Source organism: Schistocerca cancellata, chromosome 1 (assembly GCF_023864275.1).
Source record: "Schistocerca cancellata isolate TAMUIC-IGC-003103 chromosome 1, iqSchCanc2.1, whole genome shotgun sequence".
Taxonomy (NCBI): Eukaryota; Metazoa; Arthropoda; class Insecta; order Orthoptera; family Acrididae; genus Schistocerca; species Schistocerca cancellata.
The window spans coordinates 483504108-483525198 of NC_064626.1; the positions used below are offsets into that span (position 1 = coordinate 483504108).

At 37.6% G+C, this 21091-nt stretch overlaps 1 protein-coding gene across 1 annotated transcript in view; it reads left to right on the top strand.

Annotated features, from left to right (window-relative positions):
* The window catches only part of LOC126185359 (craniofacial development protein 2-like), a 33944-nt gene extending 14785 nt beyond the window's left edge, over positions 1–19159 (top strand). The window contains exon 2 of the mRNA XM_049928127.1: positions 19034–19159. Within this exon, the coding sequence (XP_049784084.1) occupies positions 19034–19159 (126 nt within the window). The remainder of the gene's footprint in view (positions 1–19033) is intronic.
* The last annotated feature ends 1932 nt before the right edge of the window (positions 19160–21091 follow it).

The following is a 21091-nucleotide window of genomic DNA, read 5'->3' on the forward strand; positions in this document are numbered from 1 at the left end:
TATGCCTACTTTCATTAACTGCTTTCATATGGCATTATATTCTGGGGTAATTCATCATTGAGTAGAAAAGTATTCATTGCTCAAAAACGTGTAATCAGAATAATTGCTGGAGCCCACTCACGGTCATCCTGCAGACATCTATTTAAGGATCTAGGGATCCTCACAGTAACCTCGCAGTATATATATTCACCTATGAAATTTGTTGTTAATAATCCAACCCAGTTCAAAAGCAATAGCAGTGTGCATAGCTATAACACCAGGAAAAAGGATGATCTTCACTATGCAGGGTAAATCTGACTTTGGCACAGAAAGGGGTAAATTATGCTACCACAAAAGTGTTTGGTCACCTACCAAACAGTATCAAAAGCCTGACAGATAACCAACTTAACATTTAAAAATAAATTAAAAGAGTTTCTAGATGACAACTCCTCCTACTCATTGGCTGAATTTTTAGATATAAATTAAGGTGGAAAAAGAAACCTTAAACATTAGTGTCATGCAATACTTTGTTCAATGTAATATCTTGTACAGACATATTTTACTAACCTGACACGTTCCACATCATTACGAAGTGCCGTATTCATGATTTATGGAACAAGTATTAATCAAATCTAATCTAATCTAATCTTTATCATTAACTTCCTAAGAGGAAATGAAAGGCAGAGCCCTACCAAAAGACGTAAACTCGAGCAAAGAGTTGTATGAACATAGTGTTTTCCATCTGATAGCTCCAAAAGTGTATTTTGTACTACTAATTCTTCCCCAAGGGTGTTTCCATCACAGCTGGAATTTGTTGCCAACAATTGAGACACCTTTCGGTCTCAGTGCAAGAAAATCGACCGACAAAACTACATCACATGTGATACTGCATGATAGCGCACTTTGTTGGTTGGAGAAACAAAACTATCCAGGAGATTGATAGGAAAGTCATCTATCATGCACTTGTATTGACAGGGAAGTCATCTCTCAGGCACTTGTCCCTCTGATCGTATATTCCTAAAATTTTATCTTTCCTGCTCTTGATTGAGCAGCCGTCAAGGCATTTCATTTCTAGACGAAAATGCTCTCCAAACTACACTACTTTAATGACATCATTAGAACCAGTAGGTTTCTACAGGTGTAGAAATTGTAAACAACTTCAGCATTGTCAGATTGTTTTAGATACTGCAAAAGAATATACTGTTGGTGATAAATTTCTCTTTGATGATTACTGTTGTGTTCAATAAATTAATGGAAAATGCAATTCACTGCACTAATACAAATTCAATTCTACTTGCTGCAGAAACATCACGACAGCATTAAGTGTCTGAAAGACAGATGTGACTATTTTGTCATGAATTAGTAGGATATTACTGACTTTTGACCATTCATTATTTGGCTAAATATACACTGCAATCTGATTACATGTATATGACATGGATTAGCGCCATCACAAAGCAATGACTAATGAAGGGATTGCCGTTGAAATCCCATTACATTGTTGGCATGAGAAATGTCCTTACAGGACCCCATTGTCTGCACTTCCTTGAAAATGAGTTTCCAGCATTACTAGAAGAGGTTCCTTTGGCTACAAGAGTGCATATGTCCCTCCAGCTTGATGGGGCTCCTGCACATTCTATCATCAGGTGACACATCGTCCAAACCTAACATTTCCCGGAAGATGAGTCAGTAGATGTGCTCACTTTCCTTAGTCACCTAGGTTCCCGGACCATATTCCTTTGGATTTTTGCCTTTGGGGATGGTTGAAACGTAAAATCTACAAAGAAAAAGTAAACCCAAGAGCTGATTTGATCATTTGGATTATGAATAGTGCAGCTCTAATAGAAGAACGCAAAGACAACCTCACAAGAGCTACACCTGGTGTTATCAAGGGAAGTTGAAGTGCATAGAACTTGGTGGGGAAATTTTTGAAAATCAACTCTGGAAGACCTCTTTTGCCTTTGCTTTGAGTTTGTTAGGGTTATGTACTGACAGCTGTATCTCTGTACTCAGTAAAAAGTGGACACATTTATATATGCCAGTGGCCAGTAGCCGCTGCAGCGTGAGGAAACGCTCAGTTGTAAGCTGTTCTGATCGCGATACAGCCAAAAGCTGTCCTGCGGAATTGTTTCTGTGAGTATTTGTTATTACTGGTGGGTAGAATTTGGAGTGAATTATCTTCGATGTTCAGTCAGACTCATAACATTAGACGAGGGCCGAAATGTGGTCTCTGTGTGTGTGTGTGTGTGTTTGTGTGTGTGTGTGTGTGTGTGTGTGTGTGTGTGTGTGTGTGTGTGCACACGCTCACGCGCGTGCTTTCCCCCCTCCCCCCCATTCTTAATGAGAGAGAGAGAGACAGAGACAGAGAGAGAGAGAGAGAGAGAGAGAGAGAGAGAGAGATAATGTTAAATGCGAAGATGCGATTATAAGTTTAGAATGCATGATGGTTACCAGTAGACCATGGGCTTACACAGCATGATATCATCTCGGAAGTAGACAACACTTTCTCCTGACACATCCACATCTTGCAATGTTGCCAGATTGTGCAGATGGCCGGACTTAGCGTTGTCAGTGGTGATTGGTTTTCTTGGCCGCCTTAAATGAACAACTCGGACTTAGTCTCTGTGGCAGCTGGCTGGCAGTCAGTTTTTGTGTCTAAGGCTGGACATGTTCCTTGTTAGAGGCAGAGAAGATCAAGACGTCACCAAGATATGCATAGCGGAAGGGGAAAGTAAACAGTGCAAAGTCAATAAATCGCTGCCATGTCTGGGCGGCATTTTTAAGGCCATAAGGCATGCATCAAAATTTAAATTAGCTGAAAGATACAAAAACAGAAGTTTTTCAATTTCCTCAGCGAGTGTAGGAATCTGGAGGTAAGACTTTTGGGAATCGAGGACACTAAATATATGTGCACCTCTAGTAAGTAGAGAAAAGTCCGAATATTGGGGCAGGATAATTGTCAATGATGGTATGTGCATTCAGTTCCCGATAGCCTCCACATAAATGGAAAGTGCCATTTTTCTGAGGTACTAGCCATATCAGGGACTACCAGTCACTGTGTGAGGGCATAATAAACCCTTTGTTAACACGGCATTCACAATCGATTTCTCACATCATAACTTGGGTGGTGCCATTCTGTGTGACTTGTGCCCTATGGGTGATCCCTCCATTGTGTTTATTTTATGACAGGTGCCATTAGTAATTGCATTTAAATGCAACTGTAGGGGCTGTTGAGGAGGGGGAACAATTTCATAAGGAGGTGGTGGAGGCATGATTGCTCAATGACTTACCTTAGTAAACAAGGGTTACTTGTCGCTAGGAGCAAATTGGATGTGAGTGACACCATGGAATAGTGCAGCAGCGATGTCTCAGCAGGCAGCTGATTATGTGAAAGGCGCATCCTTGATAACCTGGTTGAGTGCAGTATTGTGTGAGCAAAACTTGTCAACTGCAGAGTACTTGAATGAAGGCTTGAAGTGTTGAGCCATGAGAGCAGAACATTCCAACAGGATAAGCAGAAGTGGGTCCTCAGAAGGCCAAGAAGCCATGATGTGCGACCAAATGAACACGGGATGCGGGAGCTGGAGGGGTGATGGAGTAGAGATGCTGTGTGTAAGTCCACAGAGAGGGCAAAGTGTTTGACAAACTCAGTCCCAAGCACTGGGTCTTCAATATCTGTCATGCGGAAGAAACATATAAAAGTTCAATTGGATGTCAGACACAACTAGATAACTGCTACCCCCCCCCCCCCCCCCCCCAGACATTGGTGGATGAATTGTTTGCGGGGTGTATAAGTTTTGTCGGTTGGCTGTTGGAACGGGGAGGCACATGGGGCAGGGATGATACTGGGGTCACTGAGGAAGTATTGCTTGGAAATGAAATCTAGAGCCGCCCACCAGGGGTGAGCCAGAGATGAAGTCTGTGGTGAAGGTAGGTGCTGTAAGGAGCTGTCGCAAGCTGTGACACCAAAAATGGTTCACTTGCAGAGTTTGGGTGTGCACAGGGGACAGCAGTTCCCTTGCAGGGGTGCCAAATGTGTGGGGGAACTGGCAGATGGGGTAGATGGGCTGGGTTATATGGCTAGTGCTGTCCACGCCATCTGTTGCGCTCTGTCATTAGCCTCTTGCACGCTAGGAGGTGGCTCTGGATGGAATTGTAAATGCTCAGGTAGCCGACAGTGGTAGCGCTAGTAGCTTTGTGCCAAGTGGCATCATGGTGCTTTGAAGCACTGTGTGTCCTTGCACGACCTGTGCCAACCATGGTAGAAGTCTCAGTGTTGCTAACCTTGCCCTCAGCCAATGTGCCCAACATAGGTAGTAATTGGCAGTGGCGAATGATCTCATAAGTTGGTTCAACAAGACAGAGTTTAGAGTCCAGGGGGTCAAAGGAGATGGAAAGGAGCTGTTGTTGAAGCTCTTGTGGCAGCCTAAACAACCATATAGTCCAAAGACTGATGTTTGGCACAACCTTGCAATTTACTAGTGCCCATAGATGACGCCAGAGTTGTGGACGTGATGTCCTGCTCAGTTGCTCGTTGTAGATTATAAGATGATTGCCTCCATCAGAGAGCATGATGAGTGTCTGTTAATAGGTGACTTATCCATGGTGTAAATGCCATGAGTAAATCACTATTGAAGTCTGTATTGTCACGGAGGTGGCTCACCAGACACCACATAAACAATTTCAATCCAAGGATACAATTCACCATGGAGAAAAAGAGTAATGGACAACAAAAATTTTTGGATGTATTGGTTATTAAACGGGCAGATGGGACTTTAGGGTACAAGGTATATAGGAAAGACACACACACCGATCGTTACCTACATAAGAATTCGAATCATCATCCTAGGCAGAAGAGAGGAGTCATAAAAACTTTAGTGGACAGAGCTAATAACATATGTGAGCCAATTTACTTGCAAGATGAATTAAGTCATTTGCGAACAGCTTTCAAGAGAAATGGGTACACTGACAAGGAAATAGATCGAGCTCTCCACCCTAGAAGAAAAGTGTCCGAAAATACACGACAACAACAACCGTTGGCTGGAAAAGTTTTTCTTCCATTTATTCATAACATCACGGACCGAATTTGGTAAAGTTTTGGCCAAGTTTCAAGTGGAGACAATCTTTCGAACTACCAAGAAAATTAGTGAAAGTTTAAGACCGGTGAAAGACGCACGACACCCCTTAGCTACACCAGGTGTGTATAAAATTCCATGTAGCTGTGGCATTGCTTATATTGTAACAACTAAAAGGAGTGTTAATACCCACCTAACGGAACACAAAAGGAACTGTAGATTGAGACAGGTTGAGAAATCAGCTGTAGCGGAACACGTTTTCAAAGACGGTGATCACGAAATAAAATTTAGTGAGACAAATGTGATAGCTAGGACCTTACATTATTATACTCACATGCATAGAGAAGCTATAGAGATCTACAAGCACGGAAATAATTTTAATAGAAAAGAAGAAGGACTAAAACTAGACAAGATATGGCGGTCGACTTTGTACCAATGAAGCGACAATCGATTACCTGTAATCGAGAGAGATGGCACTAGCCAGAGATAGTTTTAAAGTCAAAAGCACTTGACGAGTGGTGGTGCCATCTAAGCGCTCTGTATAAGTGGGACCACCAGCGTCTAGCAGCCAGTCGCCGACTCACCTCAGAAGATGTTGCCCGCAGCCGGCAATGAAATGTCAGGAAGGAGAAGAAGTTTTATATATGGACCACGGCAATTCAGCCCGGAAATTTTAATTGCTGAAGACACTGGCCGTGAAAGCTTACTTGCTATGATTGCATTGAATTGAATTGGGGAGAAAATAAATGGCACAAGTAGACTAAAGAAAGGGGTTGATTAATAGCACACACTCAGTAGCATTAAGGAGTGAATATATAAAAGAAAATAACCAATTTTGGAGAGTATAGTGTAATTTGATAGATAAAAAATCTACTCAACAAGAGGCAGCAGGAGAAAACACTCTACTCAACAAGAGGCAGCAGGAGAAAACACATATTTCTTATTTAAATGTACAAGCCTATGGAGCCATTGCTCCTTCATTTGGCATAAGGGGTAGCTTTTCCGTAACTGTTTTTCCAAACCTCACCAGTCCTTTTCCTCCGTGCCTCTTCCTACCCCTTCTATCTATCTCCCAGGAGGAGTTGCCACTGGGTCCAAACTTTGCACATTACAATAACCTTTGTATGTGTTCTGTCTTGCCCTCACTTACTCGGAGGATTTTTTTTTTTTTATCAAATCAGTTATATTATACAGTAAGAAATAAGGTATTTAACCATTAAAATGTTTTGCCAATTACCCACTGATGCAGGGAAGTGAACACACGGTAAAATTCACATGGACACAAACTGATATCATAACTGCCTTACAATTCCTTTTGATTCATAGAAGAACTGTGTGTGTGTGTGTGTGTGTGTGTGTGTGTGTGAGAGAGAGAGAGAGAGAGAGAGAGAGAGAGAGAGAGAGAGAGAATGTAGTTGAATATGATTACTGTATGTATGAATTGAAGAAATTAGTGTACGTCAGTGGTCATTGTGATGGTCTAGTATACAGTACACTAGACTCACTAATATGACCATTTCTTGCACATGTGGATGCCGGATTTGTGGAAATGCCAGATTATGGAAGCTGTCTAAAGTTTAGTTTAAACAAATGGGGAGTATCTTTGTTACATCCTAAGCTACATTCTTTTTCATAGACAACTTAGTTCTTGAGTTTGTACTTATAATAGTACTGTCACTGACTATAAAACATGTCCTGAATTTTTACTTGTAGCCTTGACAGTTTGCGACACCATCACACAACCATTTTACAATAATTACATTAGTACTGCATGTATCTAGTTGTTGCATAATGTGCTCCTGGAAGATGCCTGCAGTGTGTGAGAAATCTTCTTGCCCTCTCCACCTATGTTGACTCCTTCATCACTTTCAATATTACTTTTCTGCTTACTATGGATTAATTCCTCATCCCTTATAATTTTGTCTATGCCACAGTTTTCCTTATTTAGCTGCATAGTCTCCCTTCTCCTCCTCTTGGTACGCACAGCATTGTTTAACATTGTAAATAACTAACAAAATTCTTGCACATGGTGATTCATTCTTATGTGTGGTAATGATTGACTAACCAGAAACCAGATGTGGGCCAGATTGTTAAGACTATAGTGCAATTGTAAAAACTCCACACCAAAGCAAGAGGTTGCATTCATTTGACAACTACAGTTCATTAATTTTAGGTCACGCTGACCAGTGGTGCTACTTCTACAGCACTTTGAAAGTTTAATTTTAATTATAATCAACTTGTAAATAAATAAAATGGAAAAAATAAGAACTTTGAAGATTTGCTGATAATATTGTTGTACTTTAAGAGGTAGCAAAGGACTTAGAAGACCCGCTGAAGAAAATGGATGGTGAGTTGAAAAGAGATTGTAAGAAGACAACAACAAAATAAAACAAAAGCTTATGTAATGTAGTGAAATTAAATCAGGCAATGCTGTAATCAGTGATTTGTTAATTTGGGAAGTCTGTCTGAGGTCAGTGCCAAAATATTTGGCAGGCGAGCAGAGGAAACTCTGTGTGACAATTTTTTGTGAACTGTTGGAAGATGGATTTTCAAGTACTAGTTGAAGATGTGCAGTGTGCAAAATGCTAAGTGATACTAAAGCATTTCCACTTCCTCAAATAAAACAAAATGAACTCAGTGATAGTTATCTTCTTTGACACAAGAGATGAGATACACAATGAGTTTGTGCCTGCCTGACAACAATGATAGGTCCATTTTATTCAGGAGTGTTCTAAGAGGATTAGAGTCAATCATGTCTGATGAGAAAACATAAAATACTGGAATGTTCCATTATGACCATTGCTAATTTTAGGGAGGCACTGGTCAAAGAAATGTCATCAACACTGCCCTAATCAGACTACAGTTCTAAATTCACTCTCCCCAGCTTCATTTCGTTCTCTTTCATAATAAGGTGCATGAGAAAACATTATTTCAAAATGACTGAATCTCTTAAAACAACAGCGTTGTGATTACCAACTTCCAAAGGATATATGAAGACTGTGCAAGGTGCTGGCAGCAGTACATTGGTGCACCAGAGCTCTATTTTGAAGAATGTTAATTCAACACGGATATATCTGCAACATGTTTATTTTGAAGGCTTCAGTCCTGAAATTAAGAAACACTGTAATATGTTTGTTTATTTATTTATTTTCATGTTCCATAGATCCTTGATGCAAGTGCATCGAAAGGATGTAGAATGTGTCAGATTATAACAGCAATAACCATATCTAAAGGGTCAGGAGGCTTACAAACTAAATTATATATAAACAGATACAGGAGATTCAAGTGTTTAAACAACAGCACAGATTATATTGTAATAATCATTACACAAACAAATTATAAGCCTTACATCCTAATACATATAAAAACATTCTGTAATCAATTGTATGCCAGTGCTACATAATCAGTTCTTATAGGAATGCTTAAAATTAAATACATTATACTAATAATTACACACTGTCAAAAAATTCCTGTAAGAAAATAGACAGAACTATCCAAAAGGTAAAGTTTCAGTTGTTTCTTGAATTTAGTCATATCCCCAATGATTCATTTAACATGAAATGGAAGTTTATTGTATACTTTTATACTTGAGTAATGTACTCCTTTGTGTACCATGCTGAGATTTTTTATATCTTTGTGAATGTTTACTTCTTGTATCATGATAATGTTATTCACTGATTGTTTTTTTAAATTGTATGATTATTGTTCACCAAGCACATTAGTGGAAAAATGTACTGAGATGGCATGGTGAGGACCCCTAGTTGTTTGAATGTGGGGTGCACTGTAGCCATAATTCTGATGAGTCTTTTCTATGCAATAAAGACTTCATTTACTCATGACTGGTTGCTCCAAAATATGATGTCATATTTCGTAAGTGAATGGAAATATCCTAGGTATGCAGCTTTAATTGTTTCCAAGCCACAAACAAATGAAATTGAGAGAATTGCAAATGCTGCTGCATTGTCTTTTTCATAGTTTGTTGATGTGAACTGACCAGTTTAGACTGTTATTTATGTGTAATCCCAGGAATTTGGAAGACTCAACCCTCAAGATTTCTTTGTCACCACATTTTATTTCAATACTTTCCTGTTTTTTGAGATTACAAATGGGTGTTTTGTCAATCATAATGGTTGTATCATCAGCAAACAGGATGAAGTGTGGTTTTTGTGTCATACAGCATGACAGATCATTGATAAAGATGAGGAAGAGTAAGGGACCCAACACCGAACCATGTGGCACTCCACATTTTACTGTACCCCAGTCAGAGCAGGCAGGTGCTATTGTAGAATTTTTCAATGCTACCTTCTGTCATCTAGATACTTGAGCCACATCATTACTTTACCATTTAATCCATAGTGCTCAGTCTTCATAAGTAGAATTTTGTGATCTACACAGTTGAATGCTTCAGACAAGATTCCAACTGGTGACATTTTATGGTTTATGAATTCAAGGAGTTGGTTGACAAATGAGAAAATGGCATGTTCAGTTGAAGTACCCATGTGGAATCCAAACTGATTTTTATGAAGGATTTTATTTTTATTAAAATAATCCATGATTCTCTTGAATATTAGTTTATCTAGGATTTTAGAGAGAGACTTGTTAACAATGAAATTGACTGGCAATTGGAAATATCAGCCTTATCACCTTCTTTGAACAGTGGTTCCACAATCACATATTTGAGTCTATTAGGGACAGTACCTTGATTTATGGACTCATTAAATGTATGACAGAGAACTTCAAGAAAAAATTTGAAGTAGTGCTTCAATACTTATCCACATCAGTGGAATCTTTATTTTTCATTTACCTTATTACCTTCCCAATCTCTTCAGTTGTAATGTAGGGTACATGCATCTGAGTAATTTTGTTTGTAGAAGACTCATGGCTTCAGTCTAGACCCTTTGCAGCTAATTTGATCTGTTAGTGTAAAAAAATGTTTGTTGAAGATGTTGGCAACTATATCACCTTCATCTACCATGCTTCCATTATGACACACTTCGATGCGGTCTGTATTTTCCTTAGTTTTTCCTGTCTCCCTTTTGACCACCTTCCAAATAGTTTTTATTTTATTATTTGAATTGTTAATTTCAGATTTATTGAACATGCTCTTGGATTTTTAATGGCACTCTTTAGGATGATACAGTATAATTTGGAGTGCCACCTATCCTGAGGTGTGTTAGAATTTCTGAGCGAGACACAAAGCATTCTCTTTGTTCTACAGGATGTTTTGTCCATTAGTGAGCCATTGTCTCTTGTAATCACTCAGACTGGAGTTTTTGAAATTCTCTATGGAAATACAGCTTCAAAAATTGTAATTAATTCATTCAGGCATACGTTAAATTTATCATTGACATCTTTAGCCTGACATATTATTCCATTCCAAATGCTTCAAATGTCTGTTGAAGGTTTCTAGATTTTCACTATTGATTAGTCTAAAACCTTTATTGGTAAAGCTACTCTTGTTAGCCGGGTTACGTCATGCATTTTTAACAAGTGTCCATCGTGTTTGGGAAGGCCATTTAAGATTTATGTTATACATACTTGTGCAGACTTGTGCAGTTCTTAGTCACGCTTGTTGGAAAGTCAACAACTGCCCTCAGATTAAAAGAGCTCATTACATTCTCAAAATCTGTTCTATCGTTATTACAAGTAAGGGAATTTACATTAAAATCGCCAAGCTTGATTTTTTTTTTTTTTTTTTTTAGAACTGGTGAGTTAAACGTGATTCTATTTGCGGAAGGAATACACTAAGCTTTCCTGATGGTGCTCTGTAAACAGTAACTACATAAACAGGCAATGTATTATCATGGAGTTCAATGCAAGAAACCTCAGAATGTTGATCGATACAATATTTATTTACATCTACAGACTTATATACTATATTATTTGTAACATACATTATTACTCCACCTTTATCCATTGTGTTTCTAGTAAAATAAGCTGCTAGGTTGTATTCATATAGTTCCTCCATATCAAACCATTCCCTCAAGTGAAGTTCACTAAAATATAATAGATGGGCATTGTTTTTGCATCAGTGCCATTAATGCAAATAAAAAACTAGTGCAGTCTTATACTCATTATATTTTGATGAAAAATACAAAGTTTGTCATTTCGTACTGAATCACTGTTTCGTTATAAATTGAAATTAGAGATTATAGGCAGTGTACCTGCAGATTTTTGGCTTAAGTTAGTCATGGAACTGAGGCTGGGTACCAAAAATCCTGTAGAGTTGCACATCTCCTGGTTCTTATGCTACTTCTGCTTGCCTCTGTTACTGCTGATGGTGATGGAGACACATCAGGTGGAGCAGGGTTTTGTACTGCTGTAGATTGTGGAGGGACTAAGAGTGATGAAGTGTCTTGAGCCACAGATGGAAGATCAACAGTAGATGAAATTTCTACCCCTGCTGCTGGTGAATACAGGGGGGACAGCAGTTGCAGGTTTGATGACTGTGTTTTGGGATTCCACTGTTGCTGCACCTGAAGTTTGTGGTAGTGTTTCTGTTGAGTAATCTGTTGTTTGCACAAGTTTGGTTGGATTTTCAGTATTTGTCACAACTGGCTGGGGACTTGGGGTACTGTTTACTTTACCTGTTAATAGAACAGATTTCATTATTTCAGCACATATGGCATCTTTACCCTTGCTATTTTTGTGCAGACCATATTATGTAAATGTCAATTTCATAACTGTGATTTTACTTCATTCATTATCAGTCTTTTTTCTGGCACTTTTTAAATTTGAATCCAATTAAAAGAAACAACGTTAGGGGAGTTTCTTTGCTATCCCATAACTTCAGGTCCAAGTAACTAAAGCTGCGGAGTTTTCACGAAGTTAATATCTCCTTGTAATTTTTGTGGAATGTCATAAATTGCTGCTTAGTAGCACCTTTCTCTTTTATTAGTAGGGGATGAGTAATTAACTCTTTCTTTATTGAAATATAGTGTAGAATCTCAAATCCAAGACATCTTGGTCATCAGGTCCCCCCTTTTTTAAATAACACTCCATTTGCTTAGTCAGTTTTACTTTTGATAAGCATATTCAATTATCTGCTTCACTTGCAGTGACACACCTTTCTCCTTGTCATCATCAGGGGTACAAAGCTGTCTGCATTTACTTTTGAAACTTGCATTGCAAGAAAATTTTGAGCAACACTTTTAACATCTGCATGGAGTAAGCTATTCATTAGACAATGTTAGTTCCTGCAAAGGCTGAGCAATTGTTTTCTGCATGAAAAAATTAACTTCCCACTGCAGTCAGACCATGGCAAATATATAGTAACAAAGAGAGACTAAGAGCACTTAACAAATAAAAATAAACCATTTTTCTGAATTTGTAAGTTTGATGTAAATTACCATTGTAGTATTTGAATGAAGAATCAGCTAATTTAATTTTACAATATGTCTAAATACTGCACATTTTTAAAATATTGTTAAATCTTGTAATAATATTGGAGTATTAGTTAACAATGTTCTTGTACTGTAAGATGTATTTTGCCCAACAGGAAAGGCATTAAGAGAAAGATGTCAACTAAAGCAAAGACTGTTATGACCGACAATTCTTCAATATCATCAGAAAACAATATAAGTGAACCTATTAGTAGCATTCTGTCACCCCTTGGGAAGAAAAGGTACAGTCTTAATACTAACAGTGACAAACTCTTAGTTATTTTTTAAATGTAAGAATAAGTAAAGTTTAATGAGCAGTTCAATTAGAGATAGTTGTGTTAATGAGCGTGAGATCGTTTGGTGAGCTAGAATTGAAATTGAAATGCACACACACACACACACACACACACACACACACACACACACACACACACACACACGTGTCCCTACATTGTGCCTACTAGGTACTCAGGTACTCAATCCCAGAATTGCTGTTCAGCCAGTGGCCTAGGGTGGGTTGGGGCTCATGGCCCAGGGAGAGGGGGGGGGGGGAGGCAGGAAACAGGGAGAGGGTTGGGGATGGGCAACTAGGAGCTTGAAGGGAGAAAGCAGGCATGCTGGCTGGGAATGCGGGAGGCAGTGGTGGCAAGTGCATAGGTTGGCGTGTGGTAGATGAATACCAGAGCCAGAAAGGTGTGGCACAAGACGAAGATGTGAGTGAAAACAGGGCAAAGGAAGAGGAAACTGTTGGGTTAATGGTGTGGTGACAGTGGGTTAGCAGAGTTTGATCCCAGGAGGATTGCAGAGTAACGGATGTGTTGTAAGGGTAACTTACATCTGTGTTGTTTAGAAAAGCTGGTTATGGAGGGGAAGGCTTCAGATGTCATATACCAACTCTGCTGCAAGAACAGCGTAGCTTTTTGTGCTGGCATGACAATGTACAAATTGTCCACAAGAATGAATGGTCACAACCTAACTTGGGCCAAGAACAAAGGTGACCATCCAGTGGCACAACATGCTGCTGAGCATAATGCACTCTAGTTCAATAGCTTCAAAGAGTAATGCACTGAAGTTCAGTAGCTTCTTCATAACTCATGTCATCTCACAGGAAGCTGACTGGAGGTAGATGTGTATGTGACAGATTTCAGTTACAAATTTAATGTTTTGTAGGTGAATATCTGTCAGTCAAACAGCAGCCTTACCAATGATGTTTGATGCAAATAATATATCAAGACAACCTTGGATTATCAAAGGAATCAAAGTAACATGTGCATGGAAAAGGAAATTGAAGGAAAAAGTTATGACATACAAAGCAGTAGGAATTATAGTATTTCATATGACAGGTAATAATGTTCTGTCGTAAGGAAAGTTATTGAAAAATTTAAAAAAAGTCTTTGTAATGTCTGAAATAAAATATTTAGATAAAAATTAAACCAGTATGGACAGCAGTTACAAGAAAAACCAGGAAATCAGTCAAGGAATGTGATAATTCTTTCATTAAAGAAAACAGCCAAATAATTACAGCTGTGAAGAGAACCAAGGGGAAATTTGGCTGGGTATAAGTAAAAATAAATGTAAATAAATGAAGGGGAAAAAATAAAATTTTGTGGTTTGCTGGTGACTTTGTAATAATGTCAGAGATTGCAAAGGACTTAGAAGGACAGTTGAATGGATTGGATAGTATCATGAAAAGAGATTGCAAGATGAACTTCAACAAAAATAAAGCAAAAGTACGTAGTGTAGCTGAATTAAATCAGTGTTGAGGGAATGAAATTAGGAAATGAGACACTGAGAGTGGCAGATGCATATTGCTATTTAGGCTACAAAATAACTGATGATTGCCAAATTATAGAGATATAAAATGAAGGTTGGTAATGGCAAGAAAATGATTTCGGAGAAAGAGGAATTTGTTAACATATAATACAAATTGAAGTGTTAGGAAAACTTTCTAAAGCTGTTTGTCTGGAGTGTAACCTTGTATAGAAGTGAAATGTGGATAGGAAGCAGTTCACGCAAGAAGATAATGGATGCTTTTGAAACTTAGTGTGCTGCAGATTAGATGGATACATCAAATAACAAAGGAGAAGGTACTGAATCACACTGGGGAAAAACAGATGGCACAATGTAACTAAAAAATGGGATTGATTGATAGGACAAATTCTGAGGCATCAAGGAATTGTGACTTTGGCCATGAAAGGGAGATTGGGGGTGGAAATTGTGATAGATCAAGACTTAAACACAGTAAGCAGGTTCAACTGGATGCAGTAATTGTGCAGGGATGAAGAGCCATGCACAGAATAGACTAACTTGGGGAGCTGTGTCAAACCAGTCTTTGGACTAAAGAAGCAACAAAAGTGCTGCTAGGATGCCTGCATATTTAAAGATCACTTCCTTAAAGTAGCTCAGAAGATTGGTATTGACAATTCACATGATAAAGTGATAGAATCATACAAGAAACAATGCCATATACATAAGCCCAAATCACAATTAGTCCATGCTCTGTCAAAGACATTAAGAATGTAATTAACTCTCTCGAAAGCAAAAATATTCAGAGTGTTAATAATGCTTCTGGTAAATTACTACAATTCTATTTTCCAAATGTTTTCAATATATTCAGTCTCATGTGGAAAACTTCACTCTTTTCAGACAGACTGAAAATACTATTGACAGACTCCTTTACTAGAAAGGTAGTTTGCCAGTTATTAATAATTACTAATCAGTCTCCCTTCTTGCCTCCTTGAAGTTACTGGAAAAGATTACCTATGTACAAATAATAACATACTTTTCTAAAAATGGGGTAAATTTCCAGTTTCAACTTGGATTTCACAAGGGTCTTTCAGTGGAATGAGCAGTTAATCAGTACTGCTTGTACGAAATTGAAATGAATATATATTGCGAACTGAGGCTTTCACTAACTCATCAAAAGCATTTGATTGTGTGCTTCGTAGTAATGTCCTAGGGAAGCTCGTATATTGTGGTATTAAGAGATCATTCTGGCACCTGGTTTGCAAGCTATCTAACTAAAAGAATACAGTGTCATAGCAAGAAACCCAGAGATTGCACATGGGGAAACAACATTTAAAAGAATGGTTTATAATTACTATAAGATTGATATTGCATACACTATTCTTCAAATTATATAAATGGTCAGGCATTGTATATCCAAGTTACAGAAATAGTTTTCTTTGCTGATGATGCAGATTTTATGATCAAGCCTAATGGAGAAATTCAAAGACTTGAAAATGTAAACAGAATTTTCTGGAAAATTAGTACTCATTCTTTCTAAATCAACTATACCTGAATTTAGATAAAACACACACATACAATTTCACACAGCACAAGAGCTGATTAGATCACTACAAATAATGCATGATGATAAATCAATGTCACATGCTGCACATGTTGTTAAATTTCCAAGCACTACATTTTTTTTACATTCTAGATAATATCAGATGATTGAGCTGAATTGTCAATAAGTGGACATAGTTTTCCTATTTTCATTCACTAATGTCTTATGGTGTCATATTTATCACTTATTAAATTTTCTCTGTACATCCCGTAAAACTGCCACATCAGGCAGTACATTTTAATGCATTACTTCATTGCTGTTAACTCTATTTTCAACATATTTTGCATACAGTATCAACATATATCACTAAATCTGCTGGCAAGATTATATCACTGTACGACACACAGTTCAGGAGATATGGCAACATAAACATTGAGATGCCTGAGAAATTGCCACATCAGGCATGACTTTTGTTTTATTACTTCTTTACTACTAAAATTATTCACAACAGACTTTGCAACTGTATTTAAAAAATGGTTTATAGAACCATAGTTGCCATCAAACTTTTGTAAAAACACAGAAACCATAGACAAATTGTTACACAAAGTTGTTCCAGATGTCACACACAACTACGAATGTCACCAGTGGCTCAGTGAATGTGCTACATTATCAGCTGACAACAGAAATGTCAGTGCCATCAATTACAAGAATCAAAACAAGCCCACCAATACTATAATGAATCGAGACCAAGTTGCAAATTATGTGACTGAATTCTTGAATTCACTTGATTTGCCAGGCATGCCACCACATGTGTTGATATTAAAAATTAGTGTGCCTCTCATTCTTCTCAGAAATATCCATAAACCACAGCTTTGCAACAGTACCAGCCTTTTACTGAAAAAGATGATGTACAGTATCACTGAAGTTACAGTATTAAAAGGAAATTTGAAAGGTGAAGATGTACTGGTACCACACATTCCAGTGATTGCAACAGCTATGCCATTAGAGTTCAAACACTTGCAGTTTCCAGTGTGACTCACATTTGCAATGCCCCTCAACAAGGTGGACAAAAAAGGAAAATCTGTGGTTCCCACATAGACAACAATTTGCTCACTCATTGGGAAACCATGTGAGTTATTCATGTATACACCAGACAGACAAGCCAGAAATATTGTGTCTGGATAAACACTTCAATAAACAGATTATGAAACCAAACACAGTTTTCTTTCTGTGGCATTGAAATGCTGGTTATAGCTCGTACATAATAAAATTAACTTCAATTGCTGACTGAAACCGTATCTGCTTAACAATGGTTTTTGCTCCATGCAAGAATTTATGATTGTGCAACAATATAATCTCTCTCTCTCTCTCTCTCTCTCTCTCTCTCTCTCTCTCTGTGTGTGTGTGTGTGTGGGGGGGGGGGGGGGGGGGGGCGCATGCGCACGAAACGGATTGAGAAAGAGGGAGGATGGGAGATTGAACATTATCAAGTATGAATGTATGAATTACTGTATGTTTTTTAAAAGGAATTAGCACAAGAGAGTGGTCACTCTGATAGTGTGTTGTACAATAATTGTAAAACAGACTATCTCCACATCAAAACAAGAGGTTGTGTTTATGATCCATGGGACAGGCAAATAAGTAAGTTAAACTTTTCACTCTAAAATGAGTTGTTTTATTTTTTCAAATTTGTCTTGAGCCACTTGTCATGATACCAGCAAGTTTAATTGGCATGTTGTGTATCTCGTATTTTAATTAATGAGCAATACACATCTCCTCACAATATAAATTTTGTTTAGCACTATCTTGGTTGTTGTACTTTCTTTTATTAAAAAGTCAGTATGTAATTTTTAACACAAAGGATTTGTTCATCCTTTTTTTCTACATATTAATTATTTATATATTTATGCAACTACTTGTACTTGAAAATTGATTTTCATAAATTTAGATATTTATGTTAATTGTGTTTTGTAGAATCATGCCTCTGTTGAACTCAGGTAATTACAAATACTGTCTTATTGTTAGGGACTGAAAGCATCTTGTAGCTAAAATTGATGAATTTGTAAAGTAACATTTCATTCTTAGTTTCAGAGTATATATTCATATCATTTTAGAACCAGACAATGGAAAATCCAGGATGGAATGTAACACTATTGGAGAAGGAAAGTTGCTACTCACCATATAGCGGAGATGCTGAGTTGCGATAGGCACAATAAAAAGAGTCACACAGTTATAGCTTTCGGCCATTAAGGCCTTTGTCAGCAATAGACACACATTCACACACACACTCACACAAACACACCTTGCACACAAGTCTGCAGTCTCAGATAACTGAAACGACAGTGTGTGAATCTTTTTGTTGTGGCTATCACGACTCAGCATCTCCGCTATACGGTGAGTAGCAACTTTCCTTCTCTAATATTGTTACATTGTATCATTTTAGAGTATTTGACAAAATCTGATTTATCAAGTATATTGACAAAAATATGGAATTAATAAATAACTTAATGATAAACTTTTCAAACAGAAAGAGGAGCAAAGGAAAGAGGCAAACATTACCAAAGAGCATTATCAGTGATATGCCTTTACTAACATCAGAAGGCAACATGAGCTTTGGTATTCCGAGCTGTCCTTCATCTCCAGTGGACAGAAGGTAAAGACTTACCTCCACCAGTTAACAAGTGCCAAATATTACTTACATTTTATTATTATTATTTGTAATGTACTAGAAAAGTAGTGAATGAAAGATGTCAGCAGAAATAATATGTTACAGTAGGCACTTCTTCAATATCATTAGGGGGTAACGTAAGCAGTCGTGTCCAAACATTTGTCATGCCCATAGAACACATAGTAAGACCATACAGGGTGCTAGTAATCACAGGCTGTTTTTCTGTATATGATTGTATGTTATATGGCCTGTATCCAATGCCATTGAAGAAGCTATCCATTTTCCTAACCAAACTTGTTTGTTCCAACCTTCACTGAAACTAGTAACTGAAATAAATTTGCTCATATTAATGGTATTAAGTGGTATTCCCAGAAAAGGCCAATAGTGTTCTTAGCCTGTGTTATGACTCATATTTACACCTGAGAAAGTGAGAAGTATATGTAGGAACATCATAAGCTCTGGTATTCTTAAAAGATGAAGTCTGTACTGTTCTAATCATGTAGTTACAATTAAAATGCAATTGACACTTTTGTTTGACGATACTCTTCACAAAATGTGACTTTGGCAGCACTTATCCCATGTTTAACGTGTACATATTCAATTCTTGTGAAAATAGAGTTGAGTTTCTTCCATGCCACAGGGAAATGCTATGGCAGAATTGGCTGCAGAGAATGTCACAGGAACTAAAAAATCGTTTAGTACTTGTGCTGAGAGGCAAAGCACAGAAAATCATTGTGCAGCTTTGTACCATCAATTAATAGCATAAAAGCGGAAAAAATGTGCTTCCTGTCTTTTTGATGTGATCCATTCTTCTTACAAGCAGGAATCCAAGCCCAGAAAGCATGTTTGATAGATTTTGAAGAGGAAAAAAAGAGGAGCATGCCGTATTAACTAAATTGATGAAACTGGCTAAACTGCAATAACTTGTTATGTCTTAACTGTAGGTAAATCCACTGTGCATTCTATTGTGACCAGCATTTAGTGAAAGTGGGAAGTGTGCCTTAAGTCAGAGTCAAAGTTTTGGGCAGACAAGCAGAGGAAATACATGTGACAATTTGTGGTTACCTGTAGGAATGCTTGTATTTTCAAGTAGTACCTGGAAGCTGAAGGTCAGTGTGCTAAGTAGTACTAAAACATCTACCCTTGATCAAATAAAACAGGATGAACTCAATGATGGCTATCTTCTTAGACACAAAAGATGGGATACAAGGAGTTTGTGCATGCTTGATGAAGAGTAGTCTAAGAGGATTAGAGTTCACTATATCTGAAGAGAAAACATAAATACTGACAGAGCACTCAGTCCCATGTTGCTAATTTTGAAAGAGGCTTTGGTCAAAGAAATGTCATCATCATTCCCTCAATCAGACTACAGTTCCTAAGTCACCCTCCCCAACTTCATTTTGTTCTCTGTCATAAGAAGGTGCTTAAAAGGTGTATTATATCAAAATGACCGAATCTCATAAAGCCACAGCTTTGTGATTGTCAGCTTCCAAAGAGTGTATGCAACAGTATATTGAAATGGTAGTGCTGTGTTTTGGAGAATATTAATTCACTGTGGCTGTATCTGCAATATGTTAATGTCTATATCTTCACACCTCTTAATTAAGAACTGCTGTGGTATATCCATTTAACATCTTTGCCTTTATTTCATTCATTAGCAACCTTTTGTTCAGGGATCTTTTAAATTCGAAACCAACAAAATTCTGGGAGTTTCTTTGCCACCTTATTGTCCAGTCCCTACTAACTGAAGCTGTGAAACTTTCTCTAACTTAATAAGTCCATGTGTTGTTTGTGGACTGTCAGAAATTTCTGATTAGTAGTACATTTCCCTGTCAGTAGGCCATGTGTAGTTGGCTGTCTCTTTATTGTAATATGATGTAGAGTCTCACCCTTGCCCTTGGGCATCAGACCCTCTGTCTTTATATTTTGTAACCATATTATAGCTTCTTCACTTGCAGTGAAGCTCCTTTATCCTCATCATAATCAGTGGAACTCCACCACCACCACCACCATCATCGTCTTCGAGGATTGGGTTTATTGGCCTCTTCTGCCTCAGAATTGTTCGCACCATTTAACAAATAAAAATACACTTATCTTTCCTAAATTTGTAAGCTTGATGTAAATTTCCATTGTATTATTAGATTCAAAGAATCGGATCATTTAAGAATAGGAAATTTGACAAAGTAGAGCAAATTTTTTAACCAAAGAATATTGAGGAAAAAGCAATGTGTCACAATAATGGTAAATCTGGTTATAAAAATGCAGTATTCATTAGCAATATGCTGATAATGTAAGATGTATTTTACCCAACAGGAAAGGCATTAAAAGAAACATTCCAGCTAAAGCAAAGTCTGTTACGACAGACAATTCTTAAGTATCGTCAGAAGACATTATAGAGTTGCTGTTACCACTGTACTGTCACCCCCTACGAAGGAAAGGTACAGTTTTAATGGTATTGATGACACACTCTCAAGTATTATTTAAAATAATGAAGAAAGACATTTTCATGAGTAATTGAGTTAGAGTTAGTTGATGTATAAGAGAGCAAGATCCTTTGGAATGCTAGAATTCAAATGTAAACACATACACACAGACCTTTGTGTCCTTACATTGTGTGTGCTAGGTATACAAAGCCGAAAAGGCAGTTTGGCAGGTGGTCTAAGGTAGGGTATTGGTTGTGTTGGGTAGGGTGGGTAGA